Source organism: Copidosoma floridanum, unplaced genomic scaffold (assembly GCF_036245765.1).
Source record: "Copidosoma floridanum isolate Cflo_tuat_1 unplaced genomic scaffold, Cflo_Japanese_pri ptg000004l, whole genome shotgun sequence".
NCBI lineage: Eukaryota > Metazoa > Arthropoda > Insecta > Hymenoptera > Encyrtidae > Copidosoma > Copidosoma floridanum.
In genome coordinates, this window is record NW_028321881.1 from 16,197,494 (window position 1) to 16,214,331 (window position 16,838).

Consider the following 16,838-nt stretch of genomic DNA (forward strand, 5'->3'; position numbering starts at 1 on the left):
GGTCCAACCACCCACGGGTACAAGCTTCGACTGCTGCAGTGCCTCGAAGACATGCACCCGCGGAAAGATTGCCTCCATCCGCCACCCAGAGAGCACGTGCCCCATAGGCTGACTGCCTCAGCCTGGGGATTATTATTATTATTATTCTTATCAGTATTACTATTATCATTATTTATTATACTATAACTATTTGTATTAGTATTATCGGTATAATCGTTATCAACACAAATTACAATAAAACTATTATCACCATATTAATCATGATTATTGTCCCTACCATCACTATTTTCATTTAAGTCATTATTATCATGATTAGTAAAATGTTCTTAAGCACTTAAAATTTTATACTTACCGTTATTTTTATTGTTTTTAATATTTAATTGAGATTTATTATCACTATTATTAATATAATTATGAGTGTCATTATTATTATTTTCATTACTATTTTTATTATTGTTTGTATCATTATCCTATCAACATTATTAATATAATTATTCTTATTATTTTCGTTAGTATCTTGTTAATATTAGATTTGTCATATGAATTATTAATTTAAACTCTTTGATAAATATTATGACTACTCTTTTCAATATAACTATTAGCACTATCATTCGTATAATTACTGTTAATAAAATAAAAGTATGACGAGGTAGCAAACACAATGAAAAAAATGGATTAACTAATATACAGGTTTATTTAGCATACCAAATGTAGATTATTATCGACTCTTCCAGTTACTCGTATGACACTAAGAGACACAAAGCGAGCGTGCGTCCCCAGCAATGGCCACAATTAGTCTGCCTAACAGTTCCTAATTATATATGCTCTTTGTCTCATCGTGTCTTGCTTGAGCCGTATCTACCTCATTCAGTAGATGTCGCTAACTACAACTAATATTAATTTACTTATAGTCTAACGTACCTCCTTAAAATTATGTAAACATTTAACATTCCTCTGAATTTTTCAAACTTATTACGTTCTAATGGCTCTGTCAAAATATCTGCAACATTTGCATTCAAATCAGCTTTTACTATATCAATTAAATTTCTTACACAACTCTCATTCACAAAATAATAATCTGATTCAACATATTTAGAATTTTTCGAAAAATTACTGTATTTCGCAATACTTGTAGCAACACTATTGTCTTCATAAATTTTAATAGGTTTTTTCAACTCAATTTTTAAAATACTTGAAACATTTTCGATCAGTTTCAGTTCATTTACACTCTCAGATAACGCAACATACTTAGCTTTGGTTGACGATTTAGTAACACTACTTTGTTCTCCTGATTTCCAAAAAATGACATTACTGTATAACCTTACAATGTTACCTATCGTAGATTTCCTATCAACTACATCATCGAGCCAATTAGCATTAACACAACAATCAAAAATATTACCTCTATTATTTCTTTCATAAAGAAATTTTTAAGCTTTTCTCAAAAATAAATATTTCAAAATTCCTAATGCACGTTTAAAATATGTCTTATCATACCAGTTTTGATATCTACTTAAATAATTAACACAAAAACTAGTATCAGGTCTTGTCCCTAAACTTATAGATAACAAAGTTTCAACTAAGCTTCTAAATTCAATTTCTTCACATGCTGATTGCGTTGGTTCTAGTTTTAAATTATGTTCCATCGAAACTGCATACAATTTTGAATTTCTAATATCATATTTGTTTGCTAACGTTTTAATATATCTTTTTCATTCAAGTGTCATTTTTCCTTTTTTATAGTTGTAATTGACATTTAAACCTTAATAAGTTTTAGTTTCTCTTAGATCTTTCACATAAAACCTTTTTGACAACAAACCCTTACTATTATTAACTTTAGTTCTATTTTTACCACAAATTAATAAGTCGTCAATAAACAAAATTAAATAAATAGTTTTATTTTTATGAGTTAATACACATAGACAACAATAATTTTTACTTCTTACACATCCTAACTCTTTAATATACGTATCAAAGCATTCATGCCACAGTCTTAGACTTTTTCCTAAACTATACAACGCCTTATTATGTTTTAGAAGTTTCTTAGTATCTTCTTGCTAATCTCTAGGTTGCTTAACATAACTTTTAGTCCGCATTTCAGCAACTGGTTAATATGTATCTTCACCAATCTCATTTTGTTGAAATCCCCTTACAACTTATCTTGCTTCATAAACATCATTATCTTTTTTGTATAAACCTATTTTAAGTCTAAAACTTTCTCATCAATCGGTTTTTCAACTTACCTCTAAGTATTATTATTATTTAAACAAGACATTTCTCTGTCCATTGCAATCTTCCAAATTTTAAAATCATACGAATTCCTTGCATCATCAAAATTAACTGGATTCACCACAATTACATAATTAACATATAAAATGCTATTAGAAACAAAATTTTCAGCTTTACATTCCGCAGGTTTTCTTACATTCCTTTTTAAACGTCTTAACTCAATATTTTTATTACTATTTTTATTCTGTCTATTTTCAGACTCTTGTTTATTTTTATCGTTATCATTTTAAATTTAATTTCTAAATCCATTTGTATGTTGAATTTCACTGTCGTTTATTTTAAATCCAACCATCTTAATATCTTTCTCAACTATGTCAACATGTCTAGATACTATTACATTACCATTTGATAAGACTCTATTCTTTACTTTTTCATAACCTAATTCAATTCGCATTTCAGATTCATTACTTCATTCAGATTGTCTCTTTTGTTGTAATATTCTTACGAAACCTTACTTCTATACAAACGTGAATTCTCAATACAAAGTTTCTCACCAAACATTATTTTATAAAAAGTTCTTTTTTTTTCTTCTGAGTTTGAAATTATCCCATTTTTTAGCTATGCAACCTTTTTAAATACTTCGGGCCAATACATTCTTGGTACATTAGCATTTGCTAGTAGACATCGTGACATATTCATTATGTCCCTGTTGTACTTTTCCACCGTTTCATTTAACTCATGAACAGACAGTGGGCATGGCTCAATCAGAATTTCTTTTTCTCTTGAAAAATTATAAACATCTTTATTTAATTATTCTTCACCATTATCGCACTTTTATATTTTAATTTTTTCTCTAATCATGTTTTCCTTCGAATTAATATAATCAATGAAACAATTATAAACCTCTCTCTTTGATTTACTTACAAAAATTTTAAATATCTTGCTATAATCATCAATAAGAGTAAAAAAATATTTCTCTGCATTGTAACCCATTATACTATGGGGCCCATTTAAATCAGTATAAATTACTTCCAAAATTTTCTTTGCCCTTCTTCTATTATCCTTCAAAGGCAAATTAAGCATTTTATTTTCAATACAAACTTTACATTTAAAATAGTCAGACTTAATATTTTGGTGTAATCCATCTAGTAATTTTTAATCACACATTGTTCTTTAGTAGTTAAAATCGACATGACCCAATTTTTTGTCAAGCTTTCCTTTTTTTGTCATTGATTGTTTAAACTTATCTGTCATATTTAATTTTTTTCTTATTATAGAACCATCTAAAAAAATATCATTTTTTTTATATGCAACTGTAATTAAATCTCCAAATTTATTACGAATTTTAGAAGTGTCATCTTTCAAAAGAACTTTATTATTACTTGTCACTTTATCCTAGTTTATCGAATTTCGATCTATTTATTTATTGTGTAAAACATTATTCAATTTTACTTTTTGATTTAACTCATTAAAACTTACTAAGATATTTTCTACTTTTATTGCTTTCAAAAATCGACCATCTCCTCTTTTTACACCAACTGGTTCTTTTAAATCAATACATTTATTATGAAACTTATCATTATTTACTATATTACCAGAGTAACCACTGTCCAATAGCCATTGAATACAATCATCGCAAATATTGTTAACCTCAATATTCAAATTTCCTTTCAAATCTTTTATTACCCGAGTACAAAAACTATTTTCCTGACCATAACCTGTGTTTTCATTGCGCTTCTCCTGACCTTGATGCCACTGTAGTTGCTGCCAAATGCCACCTCTTTGTTGTTGCTGTTGGCGCCCATCTTTTTGCTGCTGTGTACCGCCACAACGTTTCCCAAAATTTTTACCTTGCCTCATGCTTGAGCTCACACACTGAGCCTGGAAGTATTCTATCTTGCTGCACTTAAAACGTACCTTTTTTTTTCCTCTCTAACTGAAACACACTTGATTTTTGTTACTTTCTTCTTCTCTCTTTTTCGTTTTAATCATCTTGATTTTACTTTTGACAAATTCTACTGTCTCATCTAATATTTTCTAAACATCAATCAGATCACCAATGTAATTTAATGAACTTGGCAAAATTTTTAACATGTAACTTAATTTTTTTTCCACTGATAATGGCACCAGCACTTTTTAACTCATTGATTAGTTTTTCAGACCCCGCAAAAAACACACTTAATTATTCAAAATTCTTTAATCTTAATATTTCCAATTTGTTTCTCACACATATTTGCAGTAGAGTAAATTTTTTTTAGATACATCTCATTGAACTTATTCATTATGCTCATAGCTGTTTCTTTGTCCTTCATAAATTTAAATTAATTAATTGAGATTGCACAATTAATTTAATTCATTGCTTTCAAGTTTTTTTTCTAATCATTATTCTTCTTTATCTATTTTCTCTTCCTTTCTCGTTACAACCTCACCACATTCTTTCAACTTAAATAATATAAAAATTCTTTTCTTCCAAATACTTTAATCTTTACCATCAGAAACTGGTACTCTTATATCGTCGGCCATCTTAGTTTATTCTTCTTTTCCAAATCTTTCTATTTCTTTAACAACAAACATTTTTAATATCAATATATCAGGGATCACATCTTAAAACAATTTTCTTAAACCTTTTTTCGTTAAGTTAACACTTTTTTAATTTTTTTCATTCCGTCCATGCACATGTCTTCATTAAAGTTTACGGTCTCCGAAGAGAACCATGAAAATCAAAATAAAAGTCAGACGACAGTGCAACCACAGATTCGGCTACCATGTTGATAAAATAAATGTACGACGAGGTAGCAAACACTATGAAGAAAATGGATTAACTTACATGTAAGTTTATTTATTATAAGGACTTAACATTAGTAACGATTCTTACAGTTACTGTCATGACGCTGAGAAAGACATGACGTGAGCGTGCATACCTGGCAATGACCATTATCAGTCTGTCTAACACTTCCTTATTATATATACTTATTACATGATTATTATAATTTTTATCATCATAATCTTCATATACATTATTATTATCATGAATATCATTATAATCTTTATTATTCTTATTATTATCACAATTATTATTATTTTGATTATTATTATTATTGTTATCATTATATTTTTTATTATTATCATCATCATCATTATCAACGGCTCTGTTATCGTCATTCTTATTTCTATTATTATAAGTTTTATTACTATCCTTATTATCATCATTAGAGGCATTATCATCATTCTCCCACACGTCTTTATTATCTTTAACAATAGTGTTCTTATTTTTAACATTATTCTAAGCATCATTATCATTAGCATCATCGTTATTTTCATTGTCATTTTTTCATGATCATCGGATAATTGTTTTATTATTGTAAGCAACATTACTTTTTTCATCATTTATATTTTTATTTTAGTAATAAAAATTATGGTTTTTTCGTGATAAATATGACTCTTTCAATCTAATTGTTTCTAATCTTTATCAAATAAGGGATCAAGAACTGTTGTTTGTCTTAATATATTTGTAATTCTTTCATCTAATATAAAATTATTAGACCACGCAGCAACTCAATGGATTATTGGTTTCCGGTAAAATTGGCTAAAATTATTTTATGTTGTAGATTCTGATTTTTTGAACAAAAGTTTTCACAAGTAGAAGTCCTGAAATTGGACAGTTTTTAAGTAAGATATTATTTTAGCCACCGATTTTGCAAAAGTTTGTTTGAGAGGCGACGCAGTAAATTCAACGAATTTAGCTCGTTTCATGTACACAGATACATTCAGAAAAGGTTATGTCAAGTGAATCTACTGTTCTTGACTACTAATAAGCGCAATATAAGATTATTCTAGTTCAATCAATAGTAGCGTATTTCATTTGCATATTGTTTTATGTGAGAAATCGATAGCCTCTTGCACGAGAAAGCGCTTATTGTATAATGAACAGATTAAAAAGTGGTTTTATTATATTTTTACTATAAATGCCACCCAAAAGCATTTAATCAGATTTATTATAATGAGTAGTCCCAATTATTTTTCTAAAAATAAATAAGCTAACCTTCCCTGTAACGGGATGCTGCAGTACCAAGAAATCCCGGATTTTGTTGTCTTTTAACGCGACAACCTTAATATAATGCAGGGTAGAAGACGTATTCATAGCAAATACTTGCAATTCATATTGAAAAAAAAGTGTATAATCAGACATAATAATAGAAATTGTTTTTTGCATCTATAATTCACTAAAATATCAATGGAAATCGTTTATAGCCCCCATCATGAGCAACACTAGCTCTTGAGAAAATCGATTGTTACTTCATTTCTTTTTAAATATATAAATCAGAAAATTCCTCTAGATATAAAAATATTAGTTTCTTGCCTCTTCGTGTATACATTTCAAGAAATATGTCGATTTATTAAATAGTATTAAATAAATCGTGGAAAACGATGCTTAACCTTGGAGTTAAAACTTTGGCCTTTTTTTTTTTATGAAGAATTTACAAATACAATAAAACTGTGCATTATGATGATTCAGTTATTTTACGCAGCCAAGAAAATTTTGCCCTGCTAATTGACAAGTATTTTCAAATACTTACAGTTATCTACTGTTAATGTAAAACGAACTTCAAATATGTACCGTGAATAATCGGGGTTAGTTTTTTTTTGTTTTAAGCGGGTTACCACGACAACCTATTAGTATCACCAAGGCTACCCTCTCGCCACCAATGTATGGGGGTTTATTGCCGCACCAGTTTTCAAACTCCCAATTGTTAAATTATCTAATCATACCATAGACACAGTGAGAGTATCTATGGTAAAACACTTTGACAGTTAAGCTGACGATTTCTGCACCAAGGGTGCATCGGGTCCATTTACCACTGTCTAGTCTTTCCTCAAAAAAGACTCTGTATTCTCACCAATCAATCCCACGCTCTCTGCCAGAGCATCGGATCGAGGCTAATTAGCATCCCCGGAGAAGCCCCATGTTTCAGAGACCACTCCTCTCTGGTAAGGCCAGTGATCTCTGCCTAGAATTTTATTCACTCATCCGTATCTATAGCCTTAACACTGTTTAACATTTACCCAGGCTCCAAGACCTGTGGGGCAAGGAAAAAACTCTAGAATTTCTCTGAAGGGAAATTCTACGGAAAAACGACCCCTACACAGCTGGGGTTGCATAGAAACTCTTTCCGGTAATAAGAGTTTTTAAAAAAAATTCACAACCCCTAGAATAGCGTTGTATCAGTAACAAGCAGGCCTAATACTAAGCCAACGCCGCTTATCTAATCAAAGTTAATTATATAAACGCACATGTGCATATGGGTAATTTCAACATAACTGAGTTAGTCGATATCTAAAGAACGTATAGATACTCGTACATACTTAAAATACACTAGTAAAATAGTCTATTTCGTTAAAAAAATGACGCTTTTTCTTTTTTAATGATTAGTGCAAGAATAAGAAAGTCGTTTTCATCCAGTGTTGTACCATTTAATTTTTCTTAATTTTTTGCCCTCGCTTTGTAAACACTAAATTTGTGTATTCCAACTGTGAGTACACATTTAAACTTGAAGATTTTGTATTAATAATACCACGTAATGTCAGGTTGTTAAACTATAGTATTAAAAAAATCAGTGAGGGGTACCCATTTGGTTGTATAACTGGCTTAAAGTCAGGCTAAAAGTATGGCTTAATATGAGGCTGAATGTATGGCTTGAAGTATGGCTCAATGTCTCGCTAAATATACGGCTAAAAGTATGGCTAAAAGTATGGCTTAAAATATGGCTCAACGTCTGACTGAAAGTCTGGCTGAATGTATGGCTAAGAGTGTGACTAAAAGTATGGCAGAATGTCTGACTGAATATATATGGCTCAAAAAATGGCTCCAAGTATAGCTAGATGTATGGTTTTAAGTTTAGCTCAAAGTCCGGCTTAACCAATGGCTGAATGTGTTGCTAAAATTATGGCTGAATATCTGGCTAAATGATTGGCTTATACAATTTATAAATTTAATCATATGATCTTTCATTATTTAAGCTTAACTAACACAGTGCATTTAAGAAGCAATATTTTTTAATTATTTATATTTTTGAGCTAAGACAATTATTAATTAATAAATTTTTATTAAATAAAAAGAAAAATATTACTGAACACGGTGGCTAGACCTCGTACTGAAAACTTTGCCATTTTCCTATTCTGTATACGTCATGAACACAGTATAATTGTACAGGAAAATAATACAATTATTCTTTATAGCTAAGAAAATTTTGCCCTGACATTTTGCATAAGTTCGTCAGTACTGAAAGTTGTGAATTGTAAGTGCAAGTTGAACTTTAAACCTGGTCTGCGAATAGTCAGTGTTGGCTACATAAAAATTCCTTTATGCATATCCGTGACTCCAACGTAACTGACTTAGATGATGCCTTCAGTACATATAGGTACTCGTACATAGTCAAAATGCAGTAATGAAACGATCCAAATTTATGTTTGTAGTGAGCTTCTTTCTCCCTTTATAATGACAGCCAGAATTCAAAATCGTTTTTATCAAGTGTGGCGCCTTTTAATTTTTTTAATCATTCACCCTTGTTCTGTAAATCCTGAGTTTGTATATTCTAACTGCAGGTAAATCTTAATGTCTGGGTGAATGTCAGACTTCAAGTATGTCTAAATTTAACGTACGGCTTGAAGTATAGCTAAAAGTATAGCTCAATGTCTAACTGAATGTATAGCTAACTAAATGCCTGGGTTGAAGTCTTGGCTTAATTCATAGGTAAAAGTATGGCTAAACGTCTGACTACAGGACTGGTTTATTGTCTGGCCAAATGTTTGGCTCTATACAGTTCGTATTTTAAGCTTTATTAACACAGTAGGTTTCGAAAATAAGTGTATTTATTAAATAATAAACAAGATAGTTAAAATTAGACTTCAAATTTTGTCATTTGTTTATTCTGTACAGGTTACGAACACATTCGTTATAATAATATAACTGTTTTTTTAGCCAAGAAAAACTTTATCCTACTAATTCACAAAAGAATATAAGCACCTTAAATTGTATATTGGAAGTACAAAATAAACTTTCAATCTCACTGGTATTCGAATGACTAGAGTTGGTAACATGAGTGCCCCTATGCATAAGGGTGGTTCCAACGTAACTGACTTAGACGATGTCTTGAGTACGTATAGGTACCCATACATAGTCAAAATGCAGTCATGAAATGGTCCGTAGTTATGCTTATAATAAGACTTTTTCTCTTTGAATGATTAAAGCCAGAATTTAAAATCGTCTTCAATCTCTGTCACCACTTTTTACTTTTTGGCCTTGGCTCTGCGAATACTGCATTTGCGTATTCCAACTGCGGATACACGTTAAAACTTGGAGACTTGCCGATCATTGGATCCAATCAAAAATGAGTGTCTCAGTCCTTACACTTTAAAGACAAAAGGTGACTGGTACTGCGTGTTATTTGGTTGTTAAAATGTAGTTTTCAAAAAATTATCTTGGGTTGGTCGTTTTGCTAAATGGCTGGCTTAAAGTCCTGCTAATGCTTAAAATATTGCTCAAAATATGGCTAAGAGTACAGCTCCAAGTATAGTTTAAAATTTGGCTCAATGTCTGACTTAATGTCAAGCTCAATGTACGGCTAAACGTATGGCTAAAAGTATGGCTCAATATCTGACTACATGACTGGCTTATGGTCTGGCCTAATGGCTGGTCTTCTGTAGTTAATATATAGAATTGTAAAATCTTTTCTTCAAAATTAACCAACACGGTGAACTTGAAAAATACCTGTATTTATTCGAGAGTTGAAAAAAAATTAGGTATGGGTCTTGGGACTCACGACAGATACAAAACATTAAAGAATATGTTATCGAACTTGGTAAGATTTGAATGTCCATGATAAAAATAGTAATTATCATCAGATAAATGTCATTGTCTCCGAGGCTATTTCGCAGCCCAAGGGACTTGCGAAACAAGGCCCGAGGGACGTAAGGCAGCCATGGAGCAATGGTGCTTATGTGGCGGATCCTATTTTGTCTACTGAGTGCAAAACAAGCCTTTCAAAAATGCGTGAGGTGCGGAAAGTATTTATTTTTTAGACTCGTAATAATCTGCATTTTATATGTTGTATTAAAAATACAATTTATTTATGAATATGTACTTTTATCAGTGAATATAACACATAAGGGAAATGCAAATTATGTTCATATTATTATTGTTCATTAACATATAAACCACGAGAACGACTTTGGGTTGGTTCTCTTCTAAAGACGAGTTTAGATGGAGTTTGAATAAACACAATTGGAAGAACTCAGAAAAATTTTGCTTTATGGTCAAATAATAATATTTCAAGATAATCCTTTTGACAGAGAAAAAATTCTTTTAAAATAATAAAAAAATAATACTAATTCTGAAAGAGACAGAGAGAGAGGAAAAAAGAGAGCGAGCGTGAGAGTAGACGATAAACGGCTCTCTTTATCACATTTTCTTTTACAGGTACTGTCAAAATATCTTTTTTGTTTTTTTCTTAACACTTTGTGCATGTCGAAAGATAATTAAAAGTACTTATTGATAGAAAATTTTCCGTTCTACAGGCTAGTGTTTGTATTTCTTCTGTATATCAAAACGTTAAAGGATATAAGCAAAACGAACTTTAAGACACAATTTTACACAGTTTAGACATTATTAGACCACTTAAAAATAATCATAGCTATTGCTTTTGAAATTAGCAGGCTCAATTACATTTAGTATAAATAACGACAAATTGTAGATCAATTTTTTAATTTAGAAGTTTTTCGGTTAGTATAAATAATAATAACAATTATTGGATCAGCTTGTTGCATAGTACAATCGATTAGGTACCCGACTACGCATGCAAATGATACGGTTTGATTCTCGGAGTCAGTAAAATTTGAAAATTGGTTATACAAATATGTAGTACATAATGTATATTTATAATGTATAATATTTATAACGTATGTGTGCAGTGGAAAAATAGTCTTTATTTATGTAAATAATGACGCTCTTTTTCCTCTAATAATAAAGTTGTTTATTGGCACTGTATAATGTTTTTCAGTTAAACAATAATATTCAAGTGATAAGTAAGCAGCGCTGTTCTGGTTTAATGCCTGGATCAAAATCTGGTCAAAATGTTGGGCCTAACGTCTTGCAAATAAGGTTCTTTTTCTTTTGACTTCCAGGAGAAATGTAGCTGATATTCAGCGATTCATATTCATGCTCCCTTATGGAAAAATTGATATAGTTACAATATCACTGACAATAGTTGAAAAAATAAAATTCAATAATTTACAATGAATATACAGCATGATATGTAACGGTGGCATTTCCCGAGAACCACGTGTAGAGCGATTTTTTCTGACGCAAACCCCATTGGAATACATTTTTTAGGGCAAATAACTTTTAAATGGGAGCCAATTGAAAATACGTTCCAAACTATCCCTAAATGGGGTTAGAAGGCTATAGCGCGCCCGCATAAACTCGTGACGTTGCCACATTGTTATTGGAGCTTGGTCGATAAGCAGTAAGAACTATATCCATATACGCACGCAAGAGCGTCAGCTACTGCTAGTAACTTGAAGGTTGGATGTAAAAAAATAAATATTGTCTGCTTCTTATAATGTAAGTTGTTTATCTTACTGTCTTTCTCACTCTCGTGTTAGACAAAAACGTCTTTAAATTTTTATACTTAAGTAATGTTACCTCAAATTAAAGTAACATACCATATCAGTAGGGATTTTTCAACTCTACACGATAGTATTTTTGCAAAAATAGTCGATCTCTTGGTCAAAAATATTGTTGTTAGGTATGTCTTGCTTACGTTCCCGGGTATGTCGTCTGTACACAATTAAGAACGAGTTAATCCATAAATTGCAATAATCAAAGTATATTACAGTTGATATTGCTCATAAAAATCATTTATTTAGCATCCAAATTTACATACATTAAAACAACACGTTTGAAAATGCTCTAACTACTATCTAATTATTTCAACAAAAATTATAGAAATCTATTAAAACAAAAAACTTTACAGTGTATTAAATAATAATTTAAAAATGTCACGTTAATTAAATGTTTAGTTAATGTACATCTTTATTCCGTTAAAACTTAACCATCAATATAAACTGACACAATGAGAATGAAAAATAGTTTACAACATACAGAAAATAAATTTAATCGAACTAAGTCCCCACCCAGTGCCCGGGAAGTGCCTGGCAAGTACCCAAGAAGTACCCACCAAGTGCCCGGGAAGTACCCGGAAAGTACCCGGGATGTACCCACCAAGTGCCTGGGAAGTCCCCACCAAGAGCCCTGGAAGTACCCACCAAGTACGCAGGAAGTACCTGCCAAGTGCTCGGAAAGTATCCAACAAGTGCCTGGAAAGTACCCGCCAAGTGCCCGCCAAGTGCCCGGGAAGTACCCAGGAAGTACTCAAAGGTGCCCAGAAAGTACCCTGGAAGTACCCGGGAAGTGCCCAGAAAGTACCCGGAAAGTACCCAATAAGTGCCAAGGAAATACCTGGAGAGTATCCCGAAAGAACCCGCCAAGTGCCCGGGAAATACCCGCCAAGTGCCCGGGAAGTGCCCGCCAAGTACCCAGGAAGTCCCTGCCAGGTGCCCAGGGAAGGTCCGGCAAGTACCCGGAAAGTACCCTACAGGATTGTACTTGCTGGGGACTTCCGGGGCACTTGGAGGGTACTTCCTGGCTACTTGGGAGGCAATTAGCGGATGCTTCCCGGGTACTTGGTGGGTACTTCCTGGGCCCTTGGTGGGTACTTTCAGGGCACTTGGAGTGTACTTACCGGGTAGTTCCCAGGTACTTCCTGGGCACTTGGTGGGTAATTTCCGGGTACTTCCTGGGCACTTGGCCGGTACCTCCCAGGTACTTGGTGGGTACTTTCTGGATACTTCCCGGGCACTTGGTGGGTACTTGCTGGGCACTTCCCGGACACTGGGTGGGGACTTAGTTCGGTTAAATTTATTTTCTGTATGTTGTAAACTATTTTTTGTTCTCATTTTGTCATTTTGTATTAATGGTTAAGTTTTGACGGAATAAAGATATACATTAACTTAACATTTTATTAACGTGTCATTTTAAAACTATTTTTAATAAACTGTGAAGTTTCTTTTTTTTTTTAATAGATTTCTATAATTTTTGTTGAAATAATTAGATAGTAGTTAGAGCATTTTCAAACGTGTTATTTTAATGTATGTAAATTTGGATGCTAAATAAATGATTTTTATGAGCAATATCAACTGTAATATACTTTGATTATAGCAATTTATGGATTGACTCGTTCTAAATCGTGTACAGACGACATACCCAGGAACGTAAGCAAGACATACCTAACAACAATATTTTTGACCGAGAGGTCGACTATTTTTGCAAAAATACTATCGTGTAGAGTTGAAAAATCCCTACTGATATGGTATTTTACTTTAATTTGAGGTAACATTACTTAAGTATAAAAATTTAAAGACGTTTTTGTCCAACATAAGAGTGAGAAAGACAGTAAGATAAACAACTGACATCATAAGAAGCAGACAATATTTATTTTTTTTCATCCAACCTTCAAGTTACCAGCAGTAGCTGACGCTCTTGCGTGCGTATATGGATATAGTTCTTACTGCTTACCGACAATAACAATGTGGCAACGTCGCGAGTTCATACGGGCACGCTATAGCCTTTTAACCCTATTTAGGGGTAGTTTGGAACGTATTTTTAATCGGCTCCCATTTAAAAGCTATTTGCCCTAAAAAATTTATTCCAATGGGGTTTGCATCAGAAAAAATCGCTCTACACGCGGTTCTCGGGAAATGCCACCGATACATATCATGCTGTATATTCAAATAGTGGGATGGATTTTAGGATTTGACATTAAGTTTTAACGCTTGATTTCTTATGACATGGCTTACATCTGACCACTTATAAGTCTAAATAGTGTCCTTATAATTTTTTAATTGAATATTTTTTCATTATTCTTAAAAAGAAAAGTTGTGTACAAAAGTATTATGTGTCGCAAAATATGATTATTTGTCTAAGCAAAACTTGATCTTGTGTCTAGGAATCAACAATTATTACCTAAAGACAAGATTTAGGATAACAGAGGATCTATAAGTAGTCGATTTTAGAAAGAAGACGAGGAAGTGGTAGTGGAGTCAATATTCTTGCTGACAGTCCTTGTAAGCAATAGCGCAAATAAGATAATGAATTTATGAAATAAGAAAACTATTCTTTATCAGTAAACGTCTTTTATTTAATTATAATAAATTACAAAATGGATGTTACTTATAGTAACAAAACTAATAGTCGTGAAAGAGTATCTTTTTTTTTAAAAAAGGGCGTGATTTTATCTTTTTGTGTAAGACTAATTTTTATGAATCATAGTAATGAACCTAATTAAAATGTATGTACAAATTAGTTATTTACAATATAAGTCACAATATAAGTCACACCCTGACTTAGCACTTGTAACTTGTATTTTGTTGCAAGTGCTGAGTTAGGATGTGACTTATATTATGACTTATAGCGTACATAACAAATTTGTACATACATTTTAACTAGTAAAATCTATGATAGTAAGTTTATCTTATTATTAGTACACCATTGCCATGGTTATGACTGACTCGTCTTTATCAGTCATGCTGCGTTTAACGCTTTCAAGTTCCCTGAATAGGGAGTCAGGATGACTCCGAAATATTGGATCATATTGTCCTATTAATAATATGAAATAAATAGCCATGCTCCAAGATTCCAAGTTTTTTCATTTAAATTTCCTTAATGTGCAAATAAGTCGTTTTATCTTAATATTGCTCAAATTTACGTATATTTGACTTTTTGGGTCAGCCTACGATGTATTCGTCGTAAAATTTTTGTTGGTACATTTTATATCTAAGATACTCTGTTTTTTTATTAGTATTAGGGGTAGTATGTAAAGTTTGATGTCTCTGCACTTACTTCTAAAGTATTATTGCCATCTGTTTTTTATCCCTTTTCAATTAATGTATTTGTTTAAGATTTTTAAAATAAAGGATGGGGTTCATTACGTCATCATCTAATACTAGAGCATTATAATTATACGATAATGTGGCTTATTGTTTACTACTAAAGTTTGGATCTGACAGACCGTCATCTTTGAAGGAAAAATTGCTAGGTATAGCATGACGAATTTTAGGTTTTCCTTGTATCATCATATATGGTGTTTTTCTAGTTATAACTAAATGTGGTGAAATTCAAGAGGCATTATTGGTTTTACTAGTCTCTGTACGTTAATACAGATGCGACTAGTCTAATTTAATTAGGTTTGTGGATGTGTCATTATCGAGCATAAGTGTGATTGATATAGCCACCTTTTACTTCTGGGACAGAAAACCTTAAGCTTGTAGGCTCATCATCTACGCCAAGTCTCTGGCATGTACCAATGCGGACGATTTCGATTACGTTACTATATTTATTACTTGCCCTAAAAAATTTAAAGTGGGAGTTTAATTTTGTGTTTGGGAGATTACCTCCAAACGATAATTAGGGTCAGCCACCTAGGAGCTAAAATAATGTGGCAAACGGTTAATCCTGTTTAGTACTAAATGTAAAAATTTTTATTTTGATTTTGATAATAAGGTTTGAAACTCTGTTGGTTGAAATTATTATAATTACTTTTTTTGGAGTATGTATTACAATTCTGACATTTTTAAGATATCCTTCACTATTCTTAGGTTTGAAGTTAGCCATTTTTTTAAGCATACTAATCGTCAGAATTTTTATTATTACATCGTCCAAAAATGTTCTTTTAATAATGAGAGCTCCTTGACTGATTCTAAAAATTTCGATTCCTCCCCCGATTTTAATAACTTTTTTGGAAGTTGTACCCATTACTTTAATGTTAACATTGTGTATTATTATAATTATTTCAGTAACTATTGTACTGCCAGTTAGAATTCTATTTTTTAAGTCTTGGCTGCTTACACTTATAGTGCAATACCTCAAAAATTTTGTTGAACTGCCCTTTTATATAGATCTTTTTGATCGCCTCTGACCCAACTTTCTTAAGACCTAACATCTTGAGTACAGTCTGTGAGTGGAATATTCGTTCCATTAAATATGAGAATAGATTTAATTTAATATTGAAACGAGAAGTTGGCGTTGAAAAGCTGTATCAGTGCCTACTAATAATAATTACGGAACACAGAATGAACAAACAAATAGCTAGAGACCACAATTACACTCTGCTACGATTCATGTCAAGTTATAATGATTATTATTTTACTCTGCTTTTGATTAAAAACTGAAGATTTTGGACTGTAGTCTAACGCTTCTTCTCATGCTCTGGGACCAACAAACAGTCCAACTAATTAACATTAACCTTGTTTGTCCTTGTAATGCACTCCACGCTCTATAAAAGAGGCACCAAGTATGAATTTTGACAGTAAGTTTAACTTGATTAGCATGGAGAAAAGTGCGTATGCATATAGGGGTACAATATAACTTGTACATACACACACGAAAAAAAAATTCCGCTAAAAATATCAAGTACAGTGTCTTGATTGATGTTATTTATATGTATAAATGAGCAAGTGGTCTCGGGAGATTTCATTAATTGATTTATTACAGGCAT

The 16,838-nt window shown here is 31.8% G+C and overlaps 1 protein-coding gene across 1 annotated transcript in view; it reads right to left on the minus strand.

The window, feature by feature from the left end:
- Positions 1-16,838, minus strand: part of Apoltp (Apolipoprotein lipid transfer particle) — a 2,496,658-nt gene that overhangs the window by 1,165,958 nt on the left and 1,313,862 nt on the right. The window contains exon 18 of the mRNA XM_089596186.1: positions 3,916-4,044. Coding sequence (XP_089452312.1) covers positions 3,916-4,044 — 129 coding nt within the window. The remainder of the gene's footprint in view (positions 1-3,915; positions 4,045-16,838) is intronic.